At 49.5% G+C, this 22,864-nt stretch overlaps 1 protein-coding gene across 5 annotated transcripts in view; it reads right to left on the bottom strand.

The window, feature by feature from the left end:
• TBCD (tubulin folding cofactor D) overlaps nt 1-22,864 on the bottom strand; it is a 175,135-nt gene that overhangs the window by 64,266 nt on the left and 88,005 nt on the right. For all 5 annotated transcript variants that reach the window (XR_009499404.1, XM_059906846.1, XM_059906847.1 and 2 more), the window contains 2 exons: nt 10,867-11,023; nt 1,960-2,017 (listed from right to left, as the gene is read on the bottom strand). Coding sequence is in view for 4 of the 5 variants with exons in the window: in XM_059906846.1 (XP_059762829.1) it covers nt 1,960-2,017; nt 10,867-11,023 (215 nt within the window). In the remaining variant the exon portion in view is untranslated. The remainder of the gene's footprint in view (nt 1-1,959; nt 2,018-10,866; nt 11,024-22,864) is intronic.

Below are 22,864 nucleotides of genomic sequence, written 5' to 3'. Positions count from 1 at the left end.
CACACAAAAACCTGTCCATGAATGTTTACAGCAGCCTAATTCTTAATAGTCCCAAACCAGAAACAACCGAGAGGCCCTACAATACATGAACAATTCAGGCAGCTATGGCACAGCTGGCCAGGGGACGTGACTCGGCCAGGGAAGGGCAGGAAGGAGGGGCTGACAGTACTGCCACAGCCTGGATGGACCCCGGGAATCGTGCTGCAGGAAAGGCAGTCCCGAAGGTCACACCGTGTGAGTCCACGTATATCACATCAATAAATAATACGGGGTTTAGTACTAAACATCCAATTCGACGTCCAATGAGAAAGACTGGGACTCGTAGCTACACCCAGGCTTCAAGGACATCTGATGTCAAGAGAAGTGTGGCTCCCTGGCCCCATTCCGTCCTCCCGAACCTGCCGCCAGAAACCAGTGGCCGCTGGGGAGACACATTTGGGGGCCTGCTGGGCACTTTCTAACATGTACAACAACTAGCATTGAACAACCACTTAATGGGACATCTTTTCACAAATTCATAAATATATTCACCGTGATTAACCGGGTGGGCCTCCAGTCTGTCACCCTCCACGACACCCAAGTATGACGGGAAGGCCATCCTCCCAGGGCTGCTGGTGGTGGTGAGAGCCTCCCGGCACCTGACAACCCGGAGAGGTGGTGCCCCCAGGGCACAGGACGGAGAGAGAGGACAGCTCACCACCCTCACTGAGCCCCCACCTCCGGGTGCTGGGCAAAGAGGCCTGAGGTTGCTGGGCGGGCTCCCAAGGAGAGCACAAAACGTGAGCACAAACAGGAGCCAAAAAGGACGAAATACGTCCTCACGAGGAAGCAGCTTTGCGGTGAGAGAAATTTCATCCCCAATAATTAGGGACTTGTCCTGACATTTTCAAATGAGCTTCAAACAAAAGCACCTTTCACTGCCTTAGCCTTGCACCACTAGGTAAGCAGGGGTCACTTAGGTGGTGTTTAATGCAAAGAATTTCTGCTGATTTTAAAGGATTTTAATTTTAACGTGAAAAAAAAATTATTTCTGTTGTTTTATTCCACCTCTTCCCCAGGGTAAAAAGTATCGGTGCTTCGATTTTATTACTGCTTCCCAAAATTAGCTCTTAGGTTCCAATAAACAGAAAAGAAAATATAAAAGGCAATTTTTTTTTTAGGCCACACTGCGCTGCTTGCGGGATCTTAGTTCCCTGACCAGGGACGGAACCCCGGGCCCCCTACAGTGGAAGCACGGAGTCCTAACCACTGGACCACCAGGGAATTCCCCAAAAGGTAATTTTTAAGTACAGATTTAACAAAAGATTCTTACTGTATTTCAATGAGTCTTACAATTACTGCCTGAGGGTAAATATCACGGCACAAACGTGAAGACTTCTCAAAGAATCACCAGCCTTCCTACTGATGCTCAAGACAAAAGAAGAGAAACTGCAGGACACAGATGAGGTCCTGAGTTTTCCTGGGAAACTTTTTCTTGAAAGTTTCAAGGACCCCATGTACTTCAGGGAACAGAGAGCAGGCAGGCCATCGGGAGCTGCAAGGGAGCACGGGGCTCTGTGACCTGATGGAGCCCCTGCATCTGAGGACGGAGGCTGCGCTTCCGTGTCACCCCACCAACCAGAAGGCGAGGCTGCAATGCTGATCCCTGGCCAGACACTCACTCGTCAAACAGACAGCAGCACCCACTGTGCACACTTGCCCACTCCTGAGCTGTGGACCCTCCAGGCCCCCTCTCCACCCCCACCTGGACGGGGGCAACCCGTCCTGACCCACCCTCCACGGGCTATAGTCCACTCCTCGGCTGGGACTCAGAGGGAGTGGAAGCCACCCTCCATGGGCCCCCATCCCCTGGGCGTCCCTCCTGCTTCACAAGCCGGTGACCACAGCCTCTTGGGGGAGCCGGTCACAGGTCAGAGCCACCCACACCCTCAAGAAAAGGAACAGGACAGGAAAACTTACAGAGGCTGCTCTCCTGCAGTTTACATCTCGGTCAAACACGGCAGCAATCACCAGTGCGCTGTGAGAAAGAGGGAAGGCGATTAATGAAAGGGAATCCGCACAGACACCTGGGACGCTGACCCCATAAGTCTCCCTCCTCCGCATGCCCACAAGCACGTCTGTGGCTCGGGGGCCTTGGCTAAAGAGACGCTCATAGGACAGCGAGGGTGGCCAACCCCGACTTCATGAAAGCCAGCAGAAGTCACAGGGAGGGTGGCCTCGTGTACGGGCCTCACGGGGCAGGACGAGGACGGCAGGGTCGGGGCAGGATGACAGGTACAAACAGAGAAATGCATGGGCAGCCAGCGGGGCCCAGGAGGCCAGCAGGGCCCAGGAGGCCAGCAGGAGCGATGAGCCCTGCATCTCCCCAGAAACTGTGGGCAAGCACAGAAAGCAGCCCTAACGGTCCTACCCCCCCCCCCAAGCCAAACCACGACTGAGCTCCGCAAGAAGGAAGCCCCCAGGCTCATACTGTCCCCCAGCTTCACTGAAACCTCCCTTCACTACGTGATCACCCTCAACCATCAGGGACAAACCAGAAGGTACTCAAGTGCCCAGTCGGCTTTGGCAACAACAGAAAACAAAGTGGGAACAAAGTGCTGTTTCTAAGTGTGACTTGTAAATTTGCATCTCCTATCAGCCCACAGAGGAAATGTTTGAAAAAGGGTTATTCAGACACACAGAGATCACCTGAAAGGGGTGCTGCCCTCCCACCCGACAGCCATTCTGTTTGGTATTGAAGTTGTGGAACGCAACCCTACAAATCTGTCAAAACCCACAGAACTGTTCATGACAAAGAGTGAGCTTTCCTGAATGCAAATTAAAAAGAAACTATAGGAAGTGGGGTCCTGCAACAGCAGAGGAAATGTGCCTGCGTTACACAGAGACACTACACTCGATGGACGGGGAGGACACACAGGAACTCTCTCCTCTGGGGCGGGTGTGTTTCTCACGGGGGAGGGTTAGCAGTTCTGAAACAACTGCATGTGGATGCCGCAGAGGAGGGAGCCAGGATGAAGAAGCACTGCTCACAGGAGGCCAGGGGACCCAGCGCTGGGCTGGAATCGCAGGTGTCCACGCAGTCGGCCAGGCCGGAGATGCAAAGGATACACTGTGGGAATGGGAGTGGAATCCAGGTATTGGATTCTAAATACTACTCTCCACTATGAGGAACACAGACTCCTGGAGGTGGTCGACTCCAGGGCTGGGTTGAGGGAAAAAGAAAAGCCTGGGGCATCCTGTCATGCTAGAAATTGAGAAACCATTAAAAACAAAGGCGCATGGGGGCAGGGAACACACCGCACAGAAACCAACCTGAAATTGCTCCCAACAGCCAAAGGCAGAGCAATCGGAGCAACAAAATAACAAACAGTGCTAGAGGATAACCCATGATCCACACTGACATAAGTAAACAAAGGAGCAAAAAGCAGAGCAGACATGTTTTCCTATGAAAGAACCACCATGGCTAGCCTAGCGCAGTACCTGATGGGCGCTGGGTGTGAAAACTGGATAGTTATATAGTCTCAAAGTACCCCCAAAATGTTTATTATTTATTTAAAAAAACCAGTCACTTTAAAGACCTCAACTGGCACAGTGAGTTTGGGATGCACCCCAAATGCGACACCAAGAGGGCAGGCACATCACCAAAGAGCAGCTGCGGTTTAACCACTGGCCCCACACGACGCTCATTCCTCGGTCCCCTTTGTAAGAGGTCGACATTCAGGGAAGCTGGTGAAGGGCTTTTATGGGAAAGTCTATTATTTTTGCAATTGTTCGTTAAGCCTAAAGTTAGTTCAAAATTTAAAGTTTTTTTGAAAAGCCACTAAATATCTGAAGATTTTTAAAGATCTAGTATCAGTATTTGGGGTCCTTTTACTAGTTGAAGCTGAAATTAATTTCAGCAAAACTCTATTAACAGAACGTTATTCCCTTTTCCTCTCTCAACTCTTTATTATATTATAAACTACAGCCAAAATGAGATTTTTAAAAAATACTGGGCTTAACACTAAAGGAAATTCATCAACTTTAGCAGGACCAGTTAAAGATTAATTGATTCCATTTCAACATCATAATTGCTTTTGTTAATAAAATCTTAGAAATCATTAAACTGATCAAGACATTTACTACTGTGATCTTTCAATAACCAAAAATTACACAACTACTGTTCTTTTTTTTTTTAATTGAAGTATATAGTTGATTTACAATGTTGTGTTACTTTCAGGTGTACAGCAAAGTGATTCAGTTATACATATGTGTGTGTGTGTGTGTCTCTATTCTTTTCCAGATTCTTTTCCTTTACAGGTTATTAAAAAATATTGAGTATAGTTCTCTGTGCTATACAGTAGGTTCTTGCTGTTTATTTTATATATAGTAGGGTGTATAATGCCATTTGCAGCAACATGGATGGACCTAGAGATTACCATACAAAGTAAGCTAAAAACAAAGATATGATATTGCTTATATGTGCAATCTAAAAAAAAATGATACTAGTGAACTTACATACAAGAGAAATAGACCCACAGACATATAAAACAAACTTACAGTTACCAAAGGGGAAAGGTGGGGAGGGATAAATCAGGAGTTTGGGATTAACATACACACACTACTGTTCTTAACAAAAACATGTTTGGTGTTTTATTCTAAATGTATTCTCATCATTGATGGAAATTTAAGTATTATATTTGCATATTAGTAACAGCCTTTTTATTTTTTATTAATATTTATTTATTTATTTATTTGGTTGTGCTAGGTCTTACCTGTGGCAGGCGGGCTCCTTAGTTGTCAGGTTGTGTGGCATACGAACTCTTAGTTGCAGCATGCATGTGGAATCTAGCTCCCCAATCAGGGATCGAACCCAGGCCCCCTGCATTGGGAACGCAGAGTCTTATTAACCACTGCGCCACCAGGGAAGTCCCAATAAGAGCCTTTTTAAAAACTCCATAACATCATATGTATTCTAGGAAAAGATACTAACCAAGAATTTCTGCTTTCCTTTAACATCTGACACCAGAAAAATGTTGACGTATCTATACTGCCTCTGTACCAAAAGTTCACATTTTACACTGAATTCTTGAAATTTCCTGTCAATCTATTTATCCTAAATTACAATTTTTAAATTATGGAACACTGATTAATGAGAGAATAGAAAAAACATAGAGAAGAAACTTAAAATCACCTGCCATCCTAACCCTACAGGCCATCATAACCCCTGTAAGGTCACTACTAAGTTATGCATCGAACCGCTCTGACCACCAGCCCTCCCAGCTGTGGACACTCTGGCCCTGCCCGGGGCAGGCTGAGGCCAACTTCAACCTAGCTCCTTGGTGCAGCCGAGACCACTGAGCCAAGTCCAAGTTCCACTCTGTGCCACTGCCGCGCCGTGCAGGTCAGCCTGCGGGGGCCTGCTCTGTGGTGCCAAATGGAGACAGCATGGCTTCAAGTCTGTCCGTTTACGCTGTGACTGAGCCAAAACATTAATGAACTCCTGTGCCGAAGGGTCCTTGCCAGCTTTGTCGTGTGTGTTACCTCCTTCCAGCCCCTCCCCTGAACCACAGTCGGCAGCCACAGGGAAGGGGCTCTATCTACTTCACTCTTTCGGCACACGCTCCCCATAGTTACCTGGCAGTGACGGGGCCCAGGCCAAGCTCGGGCATCCCCACCACAGGTGACACCGCTTACATTCTCCTGCAGACCCTTCTCTGTGTTCGGCCTGAGGTGGGTCTGTGGGCCTCCCGCGCCCCCGTGGCAAGGCCCAGCCCACTTGGCTCGGTCCCTGTGGTCACCTGCCACACAGCAATGGTTTCTGGAGAGACAGTGTGTCGTGGGAGCCCGGCAGAAACCCCCCTTGAATGGCACGCAGTGGTCTGCCTCTGGGCGCAAGCCTCCTGTTCCATCATGGTGAACACACCCTGCCTGTGGTCACAGGAACAGACCCCGAGCTCACAAGGGCCACAGGGCCAGGCCACCGACTCAGACACACAGGGTGAGGCTCGTCCAAAGGCCAGCTTCCGAAGGGCTTGCGTTGGCTACAGCCTGAGAACCTGACCCTGGGGCACTAGAGACAGGCCCAACCGCCTCCATCAGGTTGCTTCTGCATTCACAAGTAAATGGCTTCAAATATTGGCTGCTTTATCCATATTTTACCAAACTTCACAGAACACAGTAGGACAAATATAACAAAACCACTTAAAAAGCACAGCTCTTAGTCAAATATAGACTCAAGTTAATTCAACAAATCCACTGTGTATATACCTATGAATGCAACAGGTTTTAAATACTGTTCTGATTTGGACTAAATTTTGAAAATTACTCCAATTTCACACTTTCAGAACAAAACTGGCTTATCTAGAAATACTAGCATGTTTCAAATAAAAGTAGGTATGACAATATTGGTTAAATATAAACATGAGAGCTCCCCCAGGGCCCCCATGTCCCATGTGCTGTGAAGTTTTCCTCAGCAGGATGGGGCTGAGCGTGAGTCATGTGCTTTCACTCAGAATTTCAGAGAGAGGTGCAGGGGCCAGACTGTAGCCAGCAAGGACCACACCGACCACAGCCACTGGGGCTGGAACACTCTCAGGTATCTTCAGCTGTTTGCTTTCACTGGGAGAGTTCAGGTAATACTTCACCAGGATTTCCCAACACAGAAAGATGGTCTGTGTCAAACAGAAAGGGACTTGCTTTCTTGTCCGAGTCAGGGGAGCTGCGTGCCTGGACCTGCTCCGAGCTCCAGGCACCTGGTTTTAGCAGGTACAGCAAAGAGCAGATCTCACCCGGAACTCAACTGTTGTTAGTTTGTGTAATATTTTGTAGCAATAAAATACAAAATATACTTTTTACCTTAAGTAACAGTAATCTTGTCATTTCAAAGTCAAAAACTTTTTAAAATATCAGACTAATAATTTCTTACCCATCCGTGTTGTCTGAAAGTTGTAAGTCACACTGGTTTTGGAATAAATTACAAGACGCGCCTGTGGCTGAATTTCTTTCCCTAAATCAGAAGAATCAAAGCTCATACCAGCTGACACAACAGTGAAACACAAGACATCTTTAAAGTGCTTTTCATTCACAGTGGAGCTAAAATGGAGTCTGAGGGGAGACCTAACAGGTGGATGGGGGGAACACTCTGGTCAATAACTGCCACAACTTTTCTCGAAAAACAGAAAGGTTATCTTCCCCCTGGAAGTCTGCCATCAAGAAACGCTGAGTGGGAACAAGACGTAGCTTTGAGCAATGCTTGCCATTTCCTGATTTTTCAGGACAATCTTGCCCTCGAGGAAGAGATCTGGGAGCCAATCCCCAGGCACTGCCCACGCTGCCCTGCTCGCCCAGCTCGCTCCGCGAGGCTGAGTCGGGCACTGCCCCTGGTGTGGGAGGGGCCCTGCAGGGTTGATGTCAACAGGAGCTCGGCTTACAAAAGAGTTTCAGGTGAGGAAATCGCTAGAAGGTGACAACCAACACACATGCTGGCAACAGGGATCTTTTTTCCTTTTCTTGCAAATTAGCTTTTGATTACTGGTGAGATGGTACTTTCTAGATAATGCACAACCATCCTCTACCATTTTAACTTTCTGTGTTTCTTTCTCCCTAAATTACACTTGGCTTTTCAGGAAGCTCTATGTACTTATCCACAAAATAATTATTCCATCTCTTAATGTGTCTGCATATAACGCTTAGGAAATACAGGTTTTCAAAATCGACCAACACTAATTCAAACCATGATTAAAATAACCTAAAAACTTCCTTTTTGGTATTTACAAAACAGAGAGGGTAAGCACATATTCACAGGTGAGGTGGAAAAACAGTTCCTCAGGTTCCTTTAGGAAGGGGAGCAGGCCGGAGCAGTTCCTTTCGGAAGGGGAGCGTTCCTTCCCTGCACGGCTCTCTGAGCCGGTGGCCGGCCACACTCTGACCTCTTCCTCTGTATGGGCTGAGCCCAGTCCGGCCTCATTATCACCACCACCTGATTCTTTTCATCAGACATTTCTAGTTCATTTACGGAATTACAGTTTGATCTCAACTGTCTACTTTTGCAGGATCTACTGAAGAGTTTGTGGAAGCATAAAGATATCAAGATTTTATCATGTGCCACGATGAATGGGCTTAAAAGCTGACAATTAAAATGTGGTCACTTATTACAAACCAAGGGAGGCTGATCTCAAAGGACACACCCCAACCGATACTCTGGGGCAGGGAAGCGAGCACCAGCAGCGTCCTGCAGACTCACCTGGCACTGTGACTCATCCCCCAGCCCGCCCGCCTGCCCGCTCCACCCCCCGGGCCTGCCGCCTAGATGGACCAGGAAGGGCTGGAGCACAGGCTCCCTCGGAACCTGCCAAACTGGACTGAGAAAGCTGCCAGGCATGGCTCCAACAGGCACTGGCTGATCCAGTCCTGGGATGGGCACAGGGGAAGGGGACAAGAGGGGCCTTTCTGAGCAGAAACTCCATGAGGCACTAACTCCAGGGTCAATTAGGAGAAATTAGTAGGGCTGTGAAGCAGGAGTCTCTGGGCTCCCCTGCAAGCTGGTGGTTTCAGTGTATGTAAACTCATCAGTGATTGCTTGGGCGTACCCAAGACGTCAGGGAAATTCAGCCTCCACGGAGATCAAAGGCCCCAAGAACCACATGAGTTTCTGTGGACGGACGCTGCCACCAGTACATGCAGCTGTGATCTGTCCCTCGTGCTGAGTACCATTATTGAAAATGAGTCCCAGCTCAGAAAGCTCGGTGTCCTGACCACCCACCTGCACTCCATCCCCCCCCACATTCCAGTTCCCCCAGGGGCCCCACAGTAGGGCTCGGCCCACCCCTCAGCTGCAAGCAGACCTGCATCACCCTCATCCAGCAGGTGGGCCGCACAGGCCTCCAGCCAGTGGCGTCGCTGGTCTCTTCAAAGCCCTCTCCCAACAGGCGCCAGTCCAGGAAGTAACCCTCTCACCAAAGGGGGTCTTTCCTTTTCTGAGTAACAGGGCGTCACCCTGAAGTAAGATGTGCCGGTGCCCCTTCAGCTTCCAGGAAAATTGGACAGGAGTCTGTGAAGGGCCGCCTACGACGCCGGGAATCCACATTGACAGTCACACCACGTGAGCAAGGGCCAGGCTTAACACTTACCAGCACTTCTGCTCACCGGCTGGTACTTTGCATTATAAAACCACTGCTGAGATTAGCATTGCAATGGTATCTGCTTTTGGGTGAAAGAGGCTCCCTTCCCAAGCCCAGGGCCTGCACAGAACCCTGCTCTCTGGCCCACGTATGCCAGCAGGGACAGCAGGACTCAGGACCCTTCACACTATTTCTCTCCAAGTTGGTGACTTGTGACTCTGATGTTCTCACCTACAGGGCAATGAGAAGCTTCTCCCCGAAGCAGAGGACGTGGTGAGTGGTGGCCGCCCACCTCTGTGCCCAATGCCTCTAATGACCCTTCAGCCCTTGGCAAAGCTTCTCCCATTGGGCTGAACCAAAGAGAGTCCCTGGAGAAAGCAGGGGCCCAGGTTCCTGCAACCTTCCAAGCTCTCAGCCGCAAAGGTTAAACTGAAAAAAGAAGCCTTGTCGGGATGATTTAACTCTGAAATGGGAATGACCATTGGGAGCCAGATTCCCCCAAAGCGGTCACACATCTGCTTCTGGCAGAGGCAGCGTGGCATTTGCAGAGCCAGGCCTGGCTCAGCTCCAGGCAAGCGTCCTTGGAGGAGTGGGAAGCCGCGACACTGAATGAGACAGCATCTAAGGGTTCATCATCCTGTGACTGCTGATGTAAACAATGAGCAAAACACACTTTTTTTGCTTTCATTCTCTAGCTACAGAAGCAACTTCCAAAAAGCTGAGGAGCAGAACAAGAAAGCAGTAGGCAGCGCCTTCCCTGAAGCTGCATTAAACAGCAAACAATCTCATGTTTGCAGAGCAATGGGAGAGTGGGGAACGCACGCCCGAGGGCAGGAACAAGGGACAAAGGCACAGGCAGCCTGGTCTCCGCAGCCAGGCCTCAGGCCACGGTCTCTCCACAGGCCTACTGCCCTCCCACCCCACCCTTCCCCTCCCAAGGATGGACAGGACCAGGAGGAGTCAGACACCTGTACAACTTCCTGGGAAGCAGTGTATCTCCCTAAGCAGGGATCAGAATCCTCAGGCTGCTCTGCAGGCTCCTCCTTCACGTGAGGGTAAAGATTGAGAGATACAACCTGGCCACGTGTCCGGAGCAGTAAACAGGCCTGAGGACCCTCTCCTGACCCTAGAGTGGCCCACGCCCTCCACGGCTTTCCCCCAGGCCCTGCTGGTGCTCAGAAGGTGGGAGGGACCCGACGCTCGGACCAGAGGAGGAGGATGTCAGGACAGAGTTGCCGTGTGGATGCTTTGAGACCTGGGGGGTCTCCCGCTCTTTTCACGGCACCTCCTTTGTGGCAGGTGGCCTCCAGGACCTGAGAATAATGTTGCAATCCATCTCCTAGTAAAAGCCATCAGGTCAGTGTTACAACCATGACTAACCCAGAGGCTGCCGCCATGCTTGGCCGCCTCCTCCAGCTCCTTAGTCAACAACCAGAAGTACAGACCTGACCTCCTTTTTCAAGTCAAAGGGACTCCGTCCAACAGGAGACAGGGAAAAAATTAACTTACAACATCACTATACTGAGGACACAACTGTTTTGAATTTTCCCGGGCACAAACATAGGATCCTAAAAGTAGGGCTCACGCCCACACGGGTGGCACAGCCTGCTGCCCTCACTGCTCTGTCCAGGAAACCAGGGAAAATGTATTTTTCCAACCTTGTGAGGCTGAGCTGGTTTTCACTGTACAGGTGCAGACAGTGAAGCAGGCGAGCCAATGCTGTCACTCCTCCATAGTGATTGGAAAATCATTTAACGGGCTTTACCTTGAGATTGCGGCCACGAAGGGCTTCAACTCCTGAGGCTCGTAGGCCCGTGCGAAGGCCCAGCACACATAGCAGGCGGCGTCCCTGACGCTGGAGCCCACGCTGCAGGCGCCCCGCTTCTCCTCGTATGTCAGCGCCTTCAGGATCACGGTGACAACTGCACGTGGGAGACAGAGACCGTGAGGCGGCCCACAGCAGCACTCAGCTCCACAGACGCTGCACCTACTGTACCACAACCCTGCTGGCACCTCAGCCCCAGAGAGGCAGGTGTGAGCAACACACATGGTCCCCCACCCAAAGTCACCCTGAAACTCACGACCTGCTCAGAAAGGGCATCTGCAAGGAAAACACAAGTCTACCAGCTCAACTCAGGTGAAAACGTTTCTTAAAAGTTGCCCCAAAACTCCTAGAGAACGGCACAGACATGCCTGTGGGGCCCACCAAAGGGACGCTGCCGGGCCCAAGGAGACACAAAGGGACACAGAGGCCACCAGCAGCAAGGGGAGGGGCTGGCATTTCACGGGAGCAGGAGGAGGCTGAGCAGCATCACCCGGGACACCTCCTGATGAGGAAAGAGCATCTGACCCAGAGGACACCTGCCCCGGAGTCTTGCTGTCAAGGGGGCCACGAGCGATAGATGGGCTTCTAGTTCTGCCCAAAAGCAGTCACTGGTGAGCAAGCTCGGAGGGAGGAGACCCCGCTCGGAGGGAGGAGACCCCGTTACACAGCTGTCCTAACTCTGCTCAGAGGGCATCTGTGACCTCACCGAGCTTTGGGGCTGAGAACTAGGATGACAAAGTAAAGCAAGCCCATGGTCATTCTGTGCTAACTTCAGGAATAACCCAGATACATTTAATTATCTAAAACACCTGTGATATTTAAAGTAATTTGAAGTACATACAGATTGTCCTTCTGGTTCCATTTTAAAATGTCTTACTGAGTTTTGTTTTGTTTTTGTTTTTTTAATTATTATTTATTTATTTATTTATTTATGGCTGTGTTGGGTCTTCGTTTCCGTGTGAGGGCTTTCTCTAGTTGCGGCAAGCGGGGGCCACTCTTCATCGCAGTGCGCGGGCCTCTCACTGTCGCGGCCTCTCTTGTCGCGGAGCACAGGCTCCAGACACGCAGGCTCAGTAATTGTGGCTCACGGGCCTCGTTGCTCCGCGGCATGTGGGATCTTCCCAGACCAGGGCTCGAACCCGTGTCCCCTGCATTGGCAGGCAGATTCTCAACCACTGCGCCACCAGGGAAGCCCTCTCACTGAGTTTTTAATAGTGCACATGTAATTTTTGATATAAAGAGAGGAGAGAATTTAAGACACATGGTAAAAGCACTGTAATGTTTAAGGGAGCTGAAATTGTACTGTATTTACCTATTAAATTTATCAGATTCATGTATTTCAAGTACTTGGGAAAGGTTTGCTTATTAGAGACATGTACTTAAAAAGAAAATATATAACACTCATGCATAGGGTTTTGAAAGTATAAAGGTACCGAATTAATTTTATAAATGAACAATTTTTTAAAGTCTCTTAAAATGATTATAATAGTAAAATGTAATAGAAATAACCTTCAGAAAAATTTTAACTAACAATTCAAAGGTAGAGTATTAATTTTTTTAAATCACACTCAATGAAATTCTCTGAAAGAACATGCTGAAGATTGAACATCAGTTCAATCTACTGATCCAAAACAGACAACGATGCTGCCATAAAGCACACTAAACAGCTCCCACGGTGTTTAGAGAAGTATTAAAAGTGAAAATGAGTATCTGTTCTGAGAAGATGGCGTGGCCGCACATCCCAGCTCCCGGGCACCAGGGCAGAACCGCTTCCGTGGATCACCATCCAACACTGGGCCGCCGAGCACAACAGTGGACGGGCAGGTACAGAGCCCACGCCCCCGGGGAGGCCAGCGTGGGAGCACATTCTTCTATCTGTGCACACGGCCAGAGTCTCCCTGTCCCAGCAGCACCACCCCTCAGGCCACACGTTGCAGACATGGCGAGAGATGTCCAGAGTAGAACTGGAACATGGTAGCGTCCCATGTGGGGCAGGTGGTGCCCAGACAACTCGTGCACGATTCTCACGTGCATGAACTGGTGTGAGCGTGTGAAGGTCGACGCACAAGACAGCACAGGAGACAGCACAGGAGATCAACCACTGAACAAAGCGAACAAAGAAAAGCCGGAGAGCCAGCAGTGAAACAGATAGGGTCATAAAATGCACCAAGTGACCAAAGGCACAGCCAGAGGGGACAGCCCTCCCTGCGGCAGCCCCACCCTCTCAGGCACATCTGGACTGGGATCTCCCCTGGGTCTGGGCACCTCACTTCTCTCTTCTCTATCTTCTCTCTCTACTGTAATCTGCAGTCTGAGAAAAGACACTCAAGGTACGGATTTAAGAAAAATGAAGCACCAATTATTTGCACATGCAACTATCATTACAGAAATTATCTTCCAAAGAAATGTACCTAGAAACAGTCTTAGGCAAAAAATCAAAAGAAACAATGGCAGAACTATGAATATTATATACAAATGTCCCCTCTGCCTTTTGCATCTAAGGACTTTTGATTCTCCATAGAGAGCAACAAAAAATAGATTTGATTCTGTACCATTTATTTTGTATACATATGATGATTACTTTTAATAAGATTTGTAAATGTTCACATAAATTTACTTAAAATTACACAAGATAAATGTACTCCAAAATAAAAATCTCAAAGACATTGTGTTATCAGTTATATGCATCTCAACCAGGACTGAGGAACTCAAGAACATGTTTCCTCAATATTAACAGCGCCGCAAGGGCACCTGCACTCAAAGTTCTGGCGGGGCACCCACACTGTGGACACCAAGGTCACTCACGCCTGGAGCTGGCCTTATTCCTCCTCTGTGCATGCTGAGGATTACAAACATAGAGCCACTCTCTTGCCAAGTTCTCATGTCTTCAACCCAATGGAAGTACAACACCCCACATGGGATATGCAAAGGCCCCTCAAATTCCACAACGTCTGAAACAAAGTCCATCTCGCCCACACATCCTATGTCAGCCAGTGGCCCATGCCCCTCTGGGGCACAGTTCAGGGCACAGTGGTCATCCCAGGGCTGCCCCTCCTTGCTTCCCTGTGTCCAGTCAAGGCCTGCCCCGCCCCTAGCAGCCACACCTCTGCAGAGGACCCCTTCACTCTGGTCCAGCATCTCCCTGCCCAGCCCCTCCATCACTGTTGGACCACTACCAGCCTCAGCCTCTGGTCAGCCTAGTGACTCACCTCAGCAGAGCAGAGCCCAAGCTACCCATGGCTCCCTCTCGTGAGTGCCCCAGGGCCACTACACCAACTCCCCACTGGCCTCGCATCTCTCTTGGCCACAACCAGATGCATGCCACCCCTCCCACCTGCAAAGCCCCCAGAGCCCTCTCTGCCTGGCATCATACCCTGGGAGCACCAGGCAAACTTCCCTGAGCAGGAGCCACTGAAGCTAACAAGGGTCTGCCTCCACCAGTCAGCACACCAGGAACTAAGCTCAGCTTTCTGAAAGAGTACCTGTCCCTCTTTGTCTACCGCCTAAAACTGAAGCATACAGTTAAGGCTCACGGAGCATGTATACCCAATGTTCACTGAAGCACTATTTGTAACAGCCAGGACACAGAAGCCATCTTAATGTCTGACAACAGATGAATGAATAAAGAAGATGTAGTGTACATATACACAATGGAATATTACTCAGTCATAAAAAATAATGCAATAATGCCACTGGCAGCAACATGGATGGACCTAGAGATTATCATATTAAGTGAAGTAAGTCAGACATAGAAAGACAAATATCATATGATATCACTTATATGTGGAATCTGAAAAACAGTACAAATGAACTTATTTACAAAACAGAAATAGACCCACGGACATAGAAAACAAACTTATGGTTACCAAAGGGGAAAGGGGGGAGGGATAAATTAGGAGTTTGGGATTAACACATACACACTACTATATATAAAATAGATAACCAACAAGGTCCTACCGTATAGCACAGGGAACTATACCCAATATTTTGTAATAACCTCTAGGGGAAAAGAATCTGAAAAAGAATATATATATATTATATATATATATCTGAATCACTGGGCTGTACACCTGAAACTAACATGACATTGTAAATCAACTATACTTCAATAAAATAAAATAAAAAATAAAAAGACTCACGGAGCATGTATAAATGCCAAACCAAACCAGAGGACACTACCACAACTGTTTCAGATAAAGTAGTTAAATCTAATTAGCGATTTTAAAATTATTATCCAAACTTGAACTAAACCAAATCTGTAATGCTTCAAATTGGTCTTCATTTGTCTTACCTGGAAAAGTTCTAGTTTACCTGGAATTACTCCTAGTTTTCTAGTGTTGTTCATATTCACTCTCTGTGTTAAGAGGGTAGCCCATTCATGGCCCAATGCATGTCAAAACTAACAGGCTGTGGCACCTTGAGGGGAAGCATCGCATAAACTCGCTGTCACTGCCGCCCCAGATTCTCTAAAACCGCCACTTTACCCAGCTGCCCAGACACTTCTGGGGAAGACCGTTCAGCAACTCCATAGCCTGAAGGAAATCTGGATGCTAACTGCTGAGTCCCAATTTATCCGTCCATTGGACAAAATCAATTTCAAAATAGACAACTATGAATGACAGCAGTCAGTACTGTTCACTTCTACTTCAGGTGGACGTCGCACTCAACTACTACACTGAGAAATGCTCAGGGCCCCCAGGGAGAAGTCCACCTCCACAGGGACATGGCCCCGCCCTCAACCTGCTTGCCTCCGAGGCCCCTGAGTGGCTGGGGGAGCCTGACCCCAGGTAATTGTGAGATGGCTCGTGAGGTCGACCAGTCATGAGGAAAAGGACACGCACTGTCATCTGTACCCACTAACAGACATCTGCCTCAGCACAAGAGACCCCCTCATGGCTGACTGGCACTTATTGGTGGGAAAATCGGCAGACTAGGAGGTCCAACCATAGGCTCATCTGGCCCACTTCTCTGTCTCAAGGGTCGGGACCTGCGCACCCACCACCCGTGTGTGGCTCCAGGCGCCAGTCTTCACTCGCTCCGCAGACTCCTTGGCTCTGCTCCCCGGCCCATCCGCTTCTCTGTTTCAAGGAATGGAAGAAGGTCAGTTTGTGAGAGGGCAGTGGGAGCCGTATGCTGCACTCGGGCTCAACCCTACTTGAGAGAGAAAAGACCGGTGGGAAACATGGGCTCTGAGTTCTGTGTGGCAAGGTGGCCCCCACAAACCCCAACTTTGGTCCCTGGCACCCATACATATGCATGTGATGTCCTTGGGTAGCTGCCTGGCCCTCCAACGACATGAAGGCGCTGGACTTCCCTGTGTCCTCCTGCATCCTCCCGCAGAGCTAGGTCAGAGAAGTAGAGACCCAAGCCCGCCTGGGCCTCAGGGTCTCACTGCCAGCCCTGCCCACCCACGTGGCCATGCTGCTGCAGCTGCCTGGCAAAGCCTCCCTGGCAAGTCCCACCCCAGTCCTTGGCACGGGCAGTTTCAAAATCTTTCTCTCGAAAGCTCCAGTGACCCATTTATAACACCTGCCACAAACATCAGTGGCTGACATCCAAGTGCAGGTGAAGAAGTGCTGCCAGCAACAAACACAGGCCTCGCTGCTGGACTGGGGTCTGAGAGAGGGGACTACGCAGCCACTGACAGCAACGGTGGGACACCTGCCTCACAGTCACTGGAAAGGAATTTGATTTTCATGAAGGAAAATAGCTCGGAAGGAGAGAAAGCAAGATGATGGATTTCTTCAACAAGAAAACTGGAAAGTGGGGCCCTCGGCTCCAATTCATCCCAAGGTGGTAGTAAGTACCGTGCCCCGGGGGTAGAAGGACGGGGTCGGGCCTGCTTCTGCTGCTCCTGGGCAAGGCCCACGGCTGCCCCCGACCTCTCAGGCCTTCACCAGCCTCTCCTGCGCGAAAGGATGCTCTGGGGTTCCAGCTCTGATACCCAGGGACAGGAAGACAAGAGACAGACCAGCTCCAGTCCATGCAGGGTACTGAGCAATCACAGAGCTTTGCGGGAGGAGGTGGTATATGAAGTAGAAATAGTCTTTGCCCTAAACTTTTATAAGAAGTCATTATCAGAGAAAAAAATTCAAAAACTAACAACTCTTTCCAGATCCAACAGGTTTAAAATACGGAAAACTCTTCAATAGCACTGAACAAAGACCTTTCTCACGGTTCCAATTACACACTGCAAATACATGTCAAATATATAAGATTCCCCAGAGGGCTTCCTTTTGGCAACCCAGAGCCCAGCAATGTAATTTAAATACCCTTCTCTCTAGACAGCATGTCATTTGTCTAAGGCCAACAATCGCCTAAGGACAAAGCAGCCTCCAGGTGAGAGAAACGACTTAACCCTCAGAGCACCAAGTCCCCACTGCAAGGCTTACAGATGCACATCTCCAGAGGTCAGGAGGAACCCAGTGTACTTTTCAGCATCCACAAAAAAATCATCACACAGCCAGCACAGAAGTTATGTGTTTTGATAAGTAATGAATTATACTAATTTAAAAACAAACTCATCACATAAGAAATATCACTGCATGGGGCCAAGTCTCCCAGGATCACTGGGCCATGTCTCCTGAGATGCACTAGAATGATATCTCCCAGGATGCACTGGGCCAAATCTCCCAACACGCACTAGAATAACATCTCCCGGGATACACTTGGCTGAGTCTCCCGAGATGCCTCTGAGCCTCGGCACATGATGGCGCTGTCTGGGGACCCAACACTCAGACCACGAACCTGCCTGCCCAGAGTCTGAGCCCAGGAAAGTACCAGTTTCCCGGGAGCAGGTGTGGCCATCACCACAGAACTTCTACTTCATCCACCAGTACAAACAGCCATCATACCTTCCTAAAGAATGCAGTCCAACTTGCTCAGAAAAAAATATGTTGAATTTGCTGGGGGAGAGGCAATGACGGACAGAAAATCTGGTTCCACAGACACGTAGTTGTCGGTTCCCACAGGACATCTGAAAAACTGTCCCAAAGGCCCTTAGCTGACCTGTGGGCAGCACTGCCAGCCACAGCACCAACCACTCAGACTTGCGTGCTGGCCTTCCTTGGAGGGTGAGGGACCCCCGCCCCACAGACACTGGGAGACCCCAGCCAGGGCTCGTCTCCACAGCGCATAACGGAACGGGATCTTAGCAGCACCCTGTGCGGTTTGGGATGGGCCCCTGGTTACACTCTCCCCCAGGTGCCTGAAGCACACTCACCTGCCACAGTGGGAGCACCCATGAAGCCCTCTCCCTTTCCACAGAAAGTCACATGGCTGTGCTGGTCCAAGAGCCCTCCCACGCATCCTCCCTGTGAACAAGATCTCCGCCACCACTGCCCACGGTGCTGTGGCTGAGAGCCAAGGCTCAGCTGTCGAGAAGCCAGGAACAGACGCTCTCTCACCAGATGCTCTGAAAACACAAGTTCCCAGCACATGTGAAGCCCACAGTCCAGGCTAAGTGGGTACAGCCATTACTGTGATGCATATTTAGCCAAGATAAGCACTCTCCTCACAAGAGAAACACAACGGCAAGACAGAATGAAGTTACTGTATTAGCCGGCAAAGTCTTGCCTGAGGGCAGGACCTTCTGAAATGCTTGATACAGTCACAAAGCAAGACTGAGGCAAACAAGAAGCACCTACTCTTCCATCTGATTGTGCCCTATCCCCTCGGTGTACAGGGCAGTTCCTGCCACATCACCTGCTCAAAAGAAGTGATTAGCAAATATTCCTGCATAAAGCATCTCAAACCTCAGTAGATCAATACACTTAAGAAACTTTTAAAGCAAATAACAAACGACGTAAATGTGGTATAATGGATAAAGATGGGATGGCAAATACACGTAAGGAGTTCACATATATCATACGAACATCCCAACCTAAAAAGAGGAGAAACAGCAGATGAAGAAAGTTGAAAAAATGTGAATGTTGAAAATAAGGACAAGAGAGCCATTTCTGAAGATCACATGGACAGAACCTGACTTTCAACGAAATCCCCAGATGTGCATGTTGATGCAGCAGGCCATGTGGCCATGACCCACCTTGACCCATCCACAGAGCTGTGGGCAGAACGCCTACAAGCTGACCCTGAACTAGCAAGTCCACTGCCAGGCACTTGTCCTGAGGAGACGGTGCAGGCAGGCGCTGGTCTATGCTCAAGCCACTCACCATGGGACTCAGGAGGAGCGGGTAACAAAGTGGTGAGGGCAGCTCTGCAGTCAGACAGACCTGATCCTGTGTGCCTGGGCCTCCCGGGGAGTGTCCCCAAGTTGTCACGAGAGCCACACTGCTGCGACCATGGTTTGTAACAGCAGAAATAAAGCCCTGCTATAACGGGGAGGGGGAATGGGAGGTAATTAAATACAACAGAACCATTCAATGCAACTCACACTGCCACCCAAAATAATATTAAATGACAGGAGGACACTCAGAACCCCCAAGTACACTGTACTTAGTCAATGGCTCATGTGCTGAAACCAGTGACAATCAGTACTCACTCTGGGCCAGGCCCTTGTCCAACTGACCTTGAGAGGCGGGAACTGAGGCACAGAGGGACAGCCCAGGACTTGGACTGCATAGCCAGCCCATGCATCACAATGACAGAGCCCCAGATCACTCGTGCTCACGACCCCCATCTGCCACAACATCAACAGGGCTGATCTCCAGGCAGCAAGATTCCAGGTTTCCTTAGCTTCTTCTTTATGTCACTGTCCCAAATGTCCATGATGAACACCCATGATCCTCATGATCATTAAAAAAAGACAACACAACACTTTAAAATGTGGTTCCGCACTTTTCCACTATTCAGGGGGCACTGCTTGGCCGCAAGGCCAAGAGCAGGTGAAGGACTGCCTGGGACACAGGACAACTGCTCCTCGGGGTCCACCGGCCAGTGTGGGTCCCAGGAGTCTGACACCTGAGACAGGATCGCAGTGGGGATCCTTCTCACAGTCAAACACATTTACTCCATTTAGAGACCATTCCTACGTGGAACATGGATCAGAGAAGAGAGGAGGACAAATCAAAGAAGAGTAAACATTAAAATGACCTGTGTGCTCACTTCAGCAGTACATATACTAAAATTGGAATGATAGAGAAAATTAGCATGACATCACTTATATGTGGAATCTAAAATATGACACAAATGAACCTATCTACAAAACAGAAACAGATTCACAAACACAGAGAGCAGACTTGGGGTTACCAAGGGAGAGGGGGTTGGGGGAGGGATGGAGTAGGAGGTTGCAGTTAGCAGATGTAAGCTATTATACACAGAATGGATAAACAAGGTCCTACTGTATGGCACAGGGAACTGTAGTCAATATCCTATGATAAACCATAATGGAAAAGAATGTTAAAAAAAAAAAAGAATGTATGTACATGTATAACCAAATCACTTTGCTGCACAGCAGAAATTAACACAACATTGTAAATCAACTATACTTCAATAAAAAAATAAATATGAACTACAAAAAAAAAAAAAAAAAGGACTTCCCTGGCGGCACAGTGGTTAAGAACCTGCCTGCCAATGCAGGGGACACGGGTTCAAGCCCTGGTCTGGGAAGATCCCACATGCCACAGAGCAACTAAGCCCATGCGCCACAACTACCGAGCCTGTGCTCTAGAGCCCGCGAGCCACAACTACCGAAGCCCGCGCGCTCTAGGGCCCGCGTTCTGCAACAAGAGAAGCCACCACAACAAGAAGCCTGTGCACCGCAACCAAGAGTAGCCCCCGCTCGCCTCAACTAGAGAATGCCCACGTGCAGCAACAAAGACCCAATGCAGCCAAAAAATAAATTTTTAAAAAAAAAGAAAAAAATTGAAAAAAAAAAAAGATCTGACACCAGTTGAGGTGACAGAAAGACAGAAGGTAAGCCCCCCACAGCAGTACCCCACCACACACACAGGGGTCCTCCTCCAGCCCACAGCAGCCCACCCCACCCCAAGCAGGTGCCCCACCCAGCCCACAGTGGTACCCCCCTCACCCTTGGGGGTGGCCGTGACAGAATGCCAATAAAGCCGGATGGCTGACAGCCTTTGAGGCCATGGAGTCCTTGTCACTGCTACCACAGCATCCACCCAGGTGAGATCAGGCACCTCTCTTTCCTCCCCTTCAGCTCCCTGGACTCCCAAGAGGTTTAAGGAAGGCCCTGAAAGTCAAAGCAAGTGCCCAGTACAGGAAATGTCACTGTGACTGCTGTGGTGAGTTTCCACGAGGCTGGACAAGCAGGTACACTTTCCACGGGAACTCCTGGTTAGACTGTTTATAATAAATATCTGGTGTCTGAATGGTACAGAAACAAACCGTTCTAAACCAGCTGGTTCCAAGTAACCCTTCGAGTAACCTTGGGCTCAACGTGCTCAGCCAGTTTACTCAACCTTCTGCCGTGGGACACAATGCCAAAAACACAGACTTCACATGATCCCAGGTGTCCAAAACTTTAAATAAAGATCTCAGTCAGGAGAGTGCTTTTCTTTAAATAATTAATTTTTAAATGTCACTTTTTGGACTGTACTGTAAAATAACCAGAACAAGTATCTTTCCTATTTTAAGAGACAATCTCACATCTTTGTTTTTAAAAAGTCAATTAAAATACACCAACATGTTAAGATAGAACATAAGCAAAAGCACCTCCTCTCTTGGGTACAATAACCGTCCAAGCGGACAGCGGTGGCTCCCTCCAGAGCCCGGTCCCCCCAGTGTGCTGCCGCGGAGGCCCCACCCCAGGACAGACTTCAGGGGGTTAAGATCTTTAACTCGTCATGGCTGAGGTCAGGGGCTGACTTTCCAGCCAACCAGTGTGGCCTGGCAGTTGACCTCCTCCTGGTCCAGGTCTGTGCCCACGTCCCCACCATGCCTCGCCCCCTGGACGGCTGACGTGTGGTCATCCCAAGGAGTGGCATGATGGGTCTGTACACCGTGAGACAACTCAGTGCTGGCTGGCACTTCTGACCGTGGTGAGGCAGGCTGTGAGTAAGGAGATGACCTCTACAGTACTAGTTCTCTGGCGCAGGGGAAATGAGCTTCCGGTCCCGTCAAATGAAACGACCTCCACGTGCTATGAAGATGATGCTGAACATGAGGCAAATATGAGAGACTGAGCAACTGAGCCTTCAGGAGGGACGAGAGGCCTCCAAGGAGGAAACGGAAATCATGGGGTCCCCGAATTCCCTACCCCCAGGCCCAGAAACAGGACAGCCTGCACCCTCTGCCACCACCACCCAACTGAGTAATAAACAAACAACAGGACAAACTGACAGGCCTTCCCCACAGCCACCCTCCTGGGGCCAGCTGGTTCCAAGCAGGCCGGAACAGGAACCAATAGCTGGACCTCCATCAGGGAGCACTCACAGGGCCATCTGCCCCATCAGCTCAGTCGGAGGCTCAAAGAACTACTGAAGAAGGGCAGGAAGTGTACCCACCGCAGAAGGTGAGCAAAGACGGGAGGACAACAGCAGTGAGGACAATGTCCCGGGTAGACGTCGGCAGAGGACATAGCAGGTTTTATATTCTGAGGACAAACTGCACTTTCCATGAAATCAAGATGCTGGACCCCTTCACAGAGACCTGGAAGAGCAAGTGAAGTTAAAAGGCACATGGAAGGTTCCTCGTCTTTCTCTCCAAGAAATGAGCCCACGAAGAAGACTCCACGGGAAGAGGAAGGACACCGTGCAGCATTCACTTCATTTAAGATGCTCCTAAGAACAGACTCATGGACCATTTCCAGCATTGAGAACTGTGATGTGTACATGACAGAGACATTTCTCTGTTTAATCCTGATGGTGCTATGTTAGCTCACTGACCTGCCCCTGAATGTGAACCGGCATTTGAAAGGCTTGAGGACCACACCTCCCCTTGAGTGCGGGTCCCCCACCCCGAACCACGCCCCGACTCCCGTCAAGGTGGTCCAGGCAGGCATCAGAGCGCCAGCATG

This window comes from Balaenoptera ricei, chromosome 20, assembly GCF_028023285.1.
Source record: "Balaenoptera ricei isolate mBalRic1 chromosome 20, mBalRic1.hap2, whole genome shotgun sequence".
NCBI lineage: Eukaryota > Metazoa > Chordata > Mammalia > Artiodactyla > Balaenopteridae > Balaenoptera > Balaenoptera ricei.
Note: the sequence above shows the minus strand (reverse complement) of the source record. Positions and strands in the feature narration are given on the sequence as shown.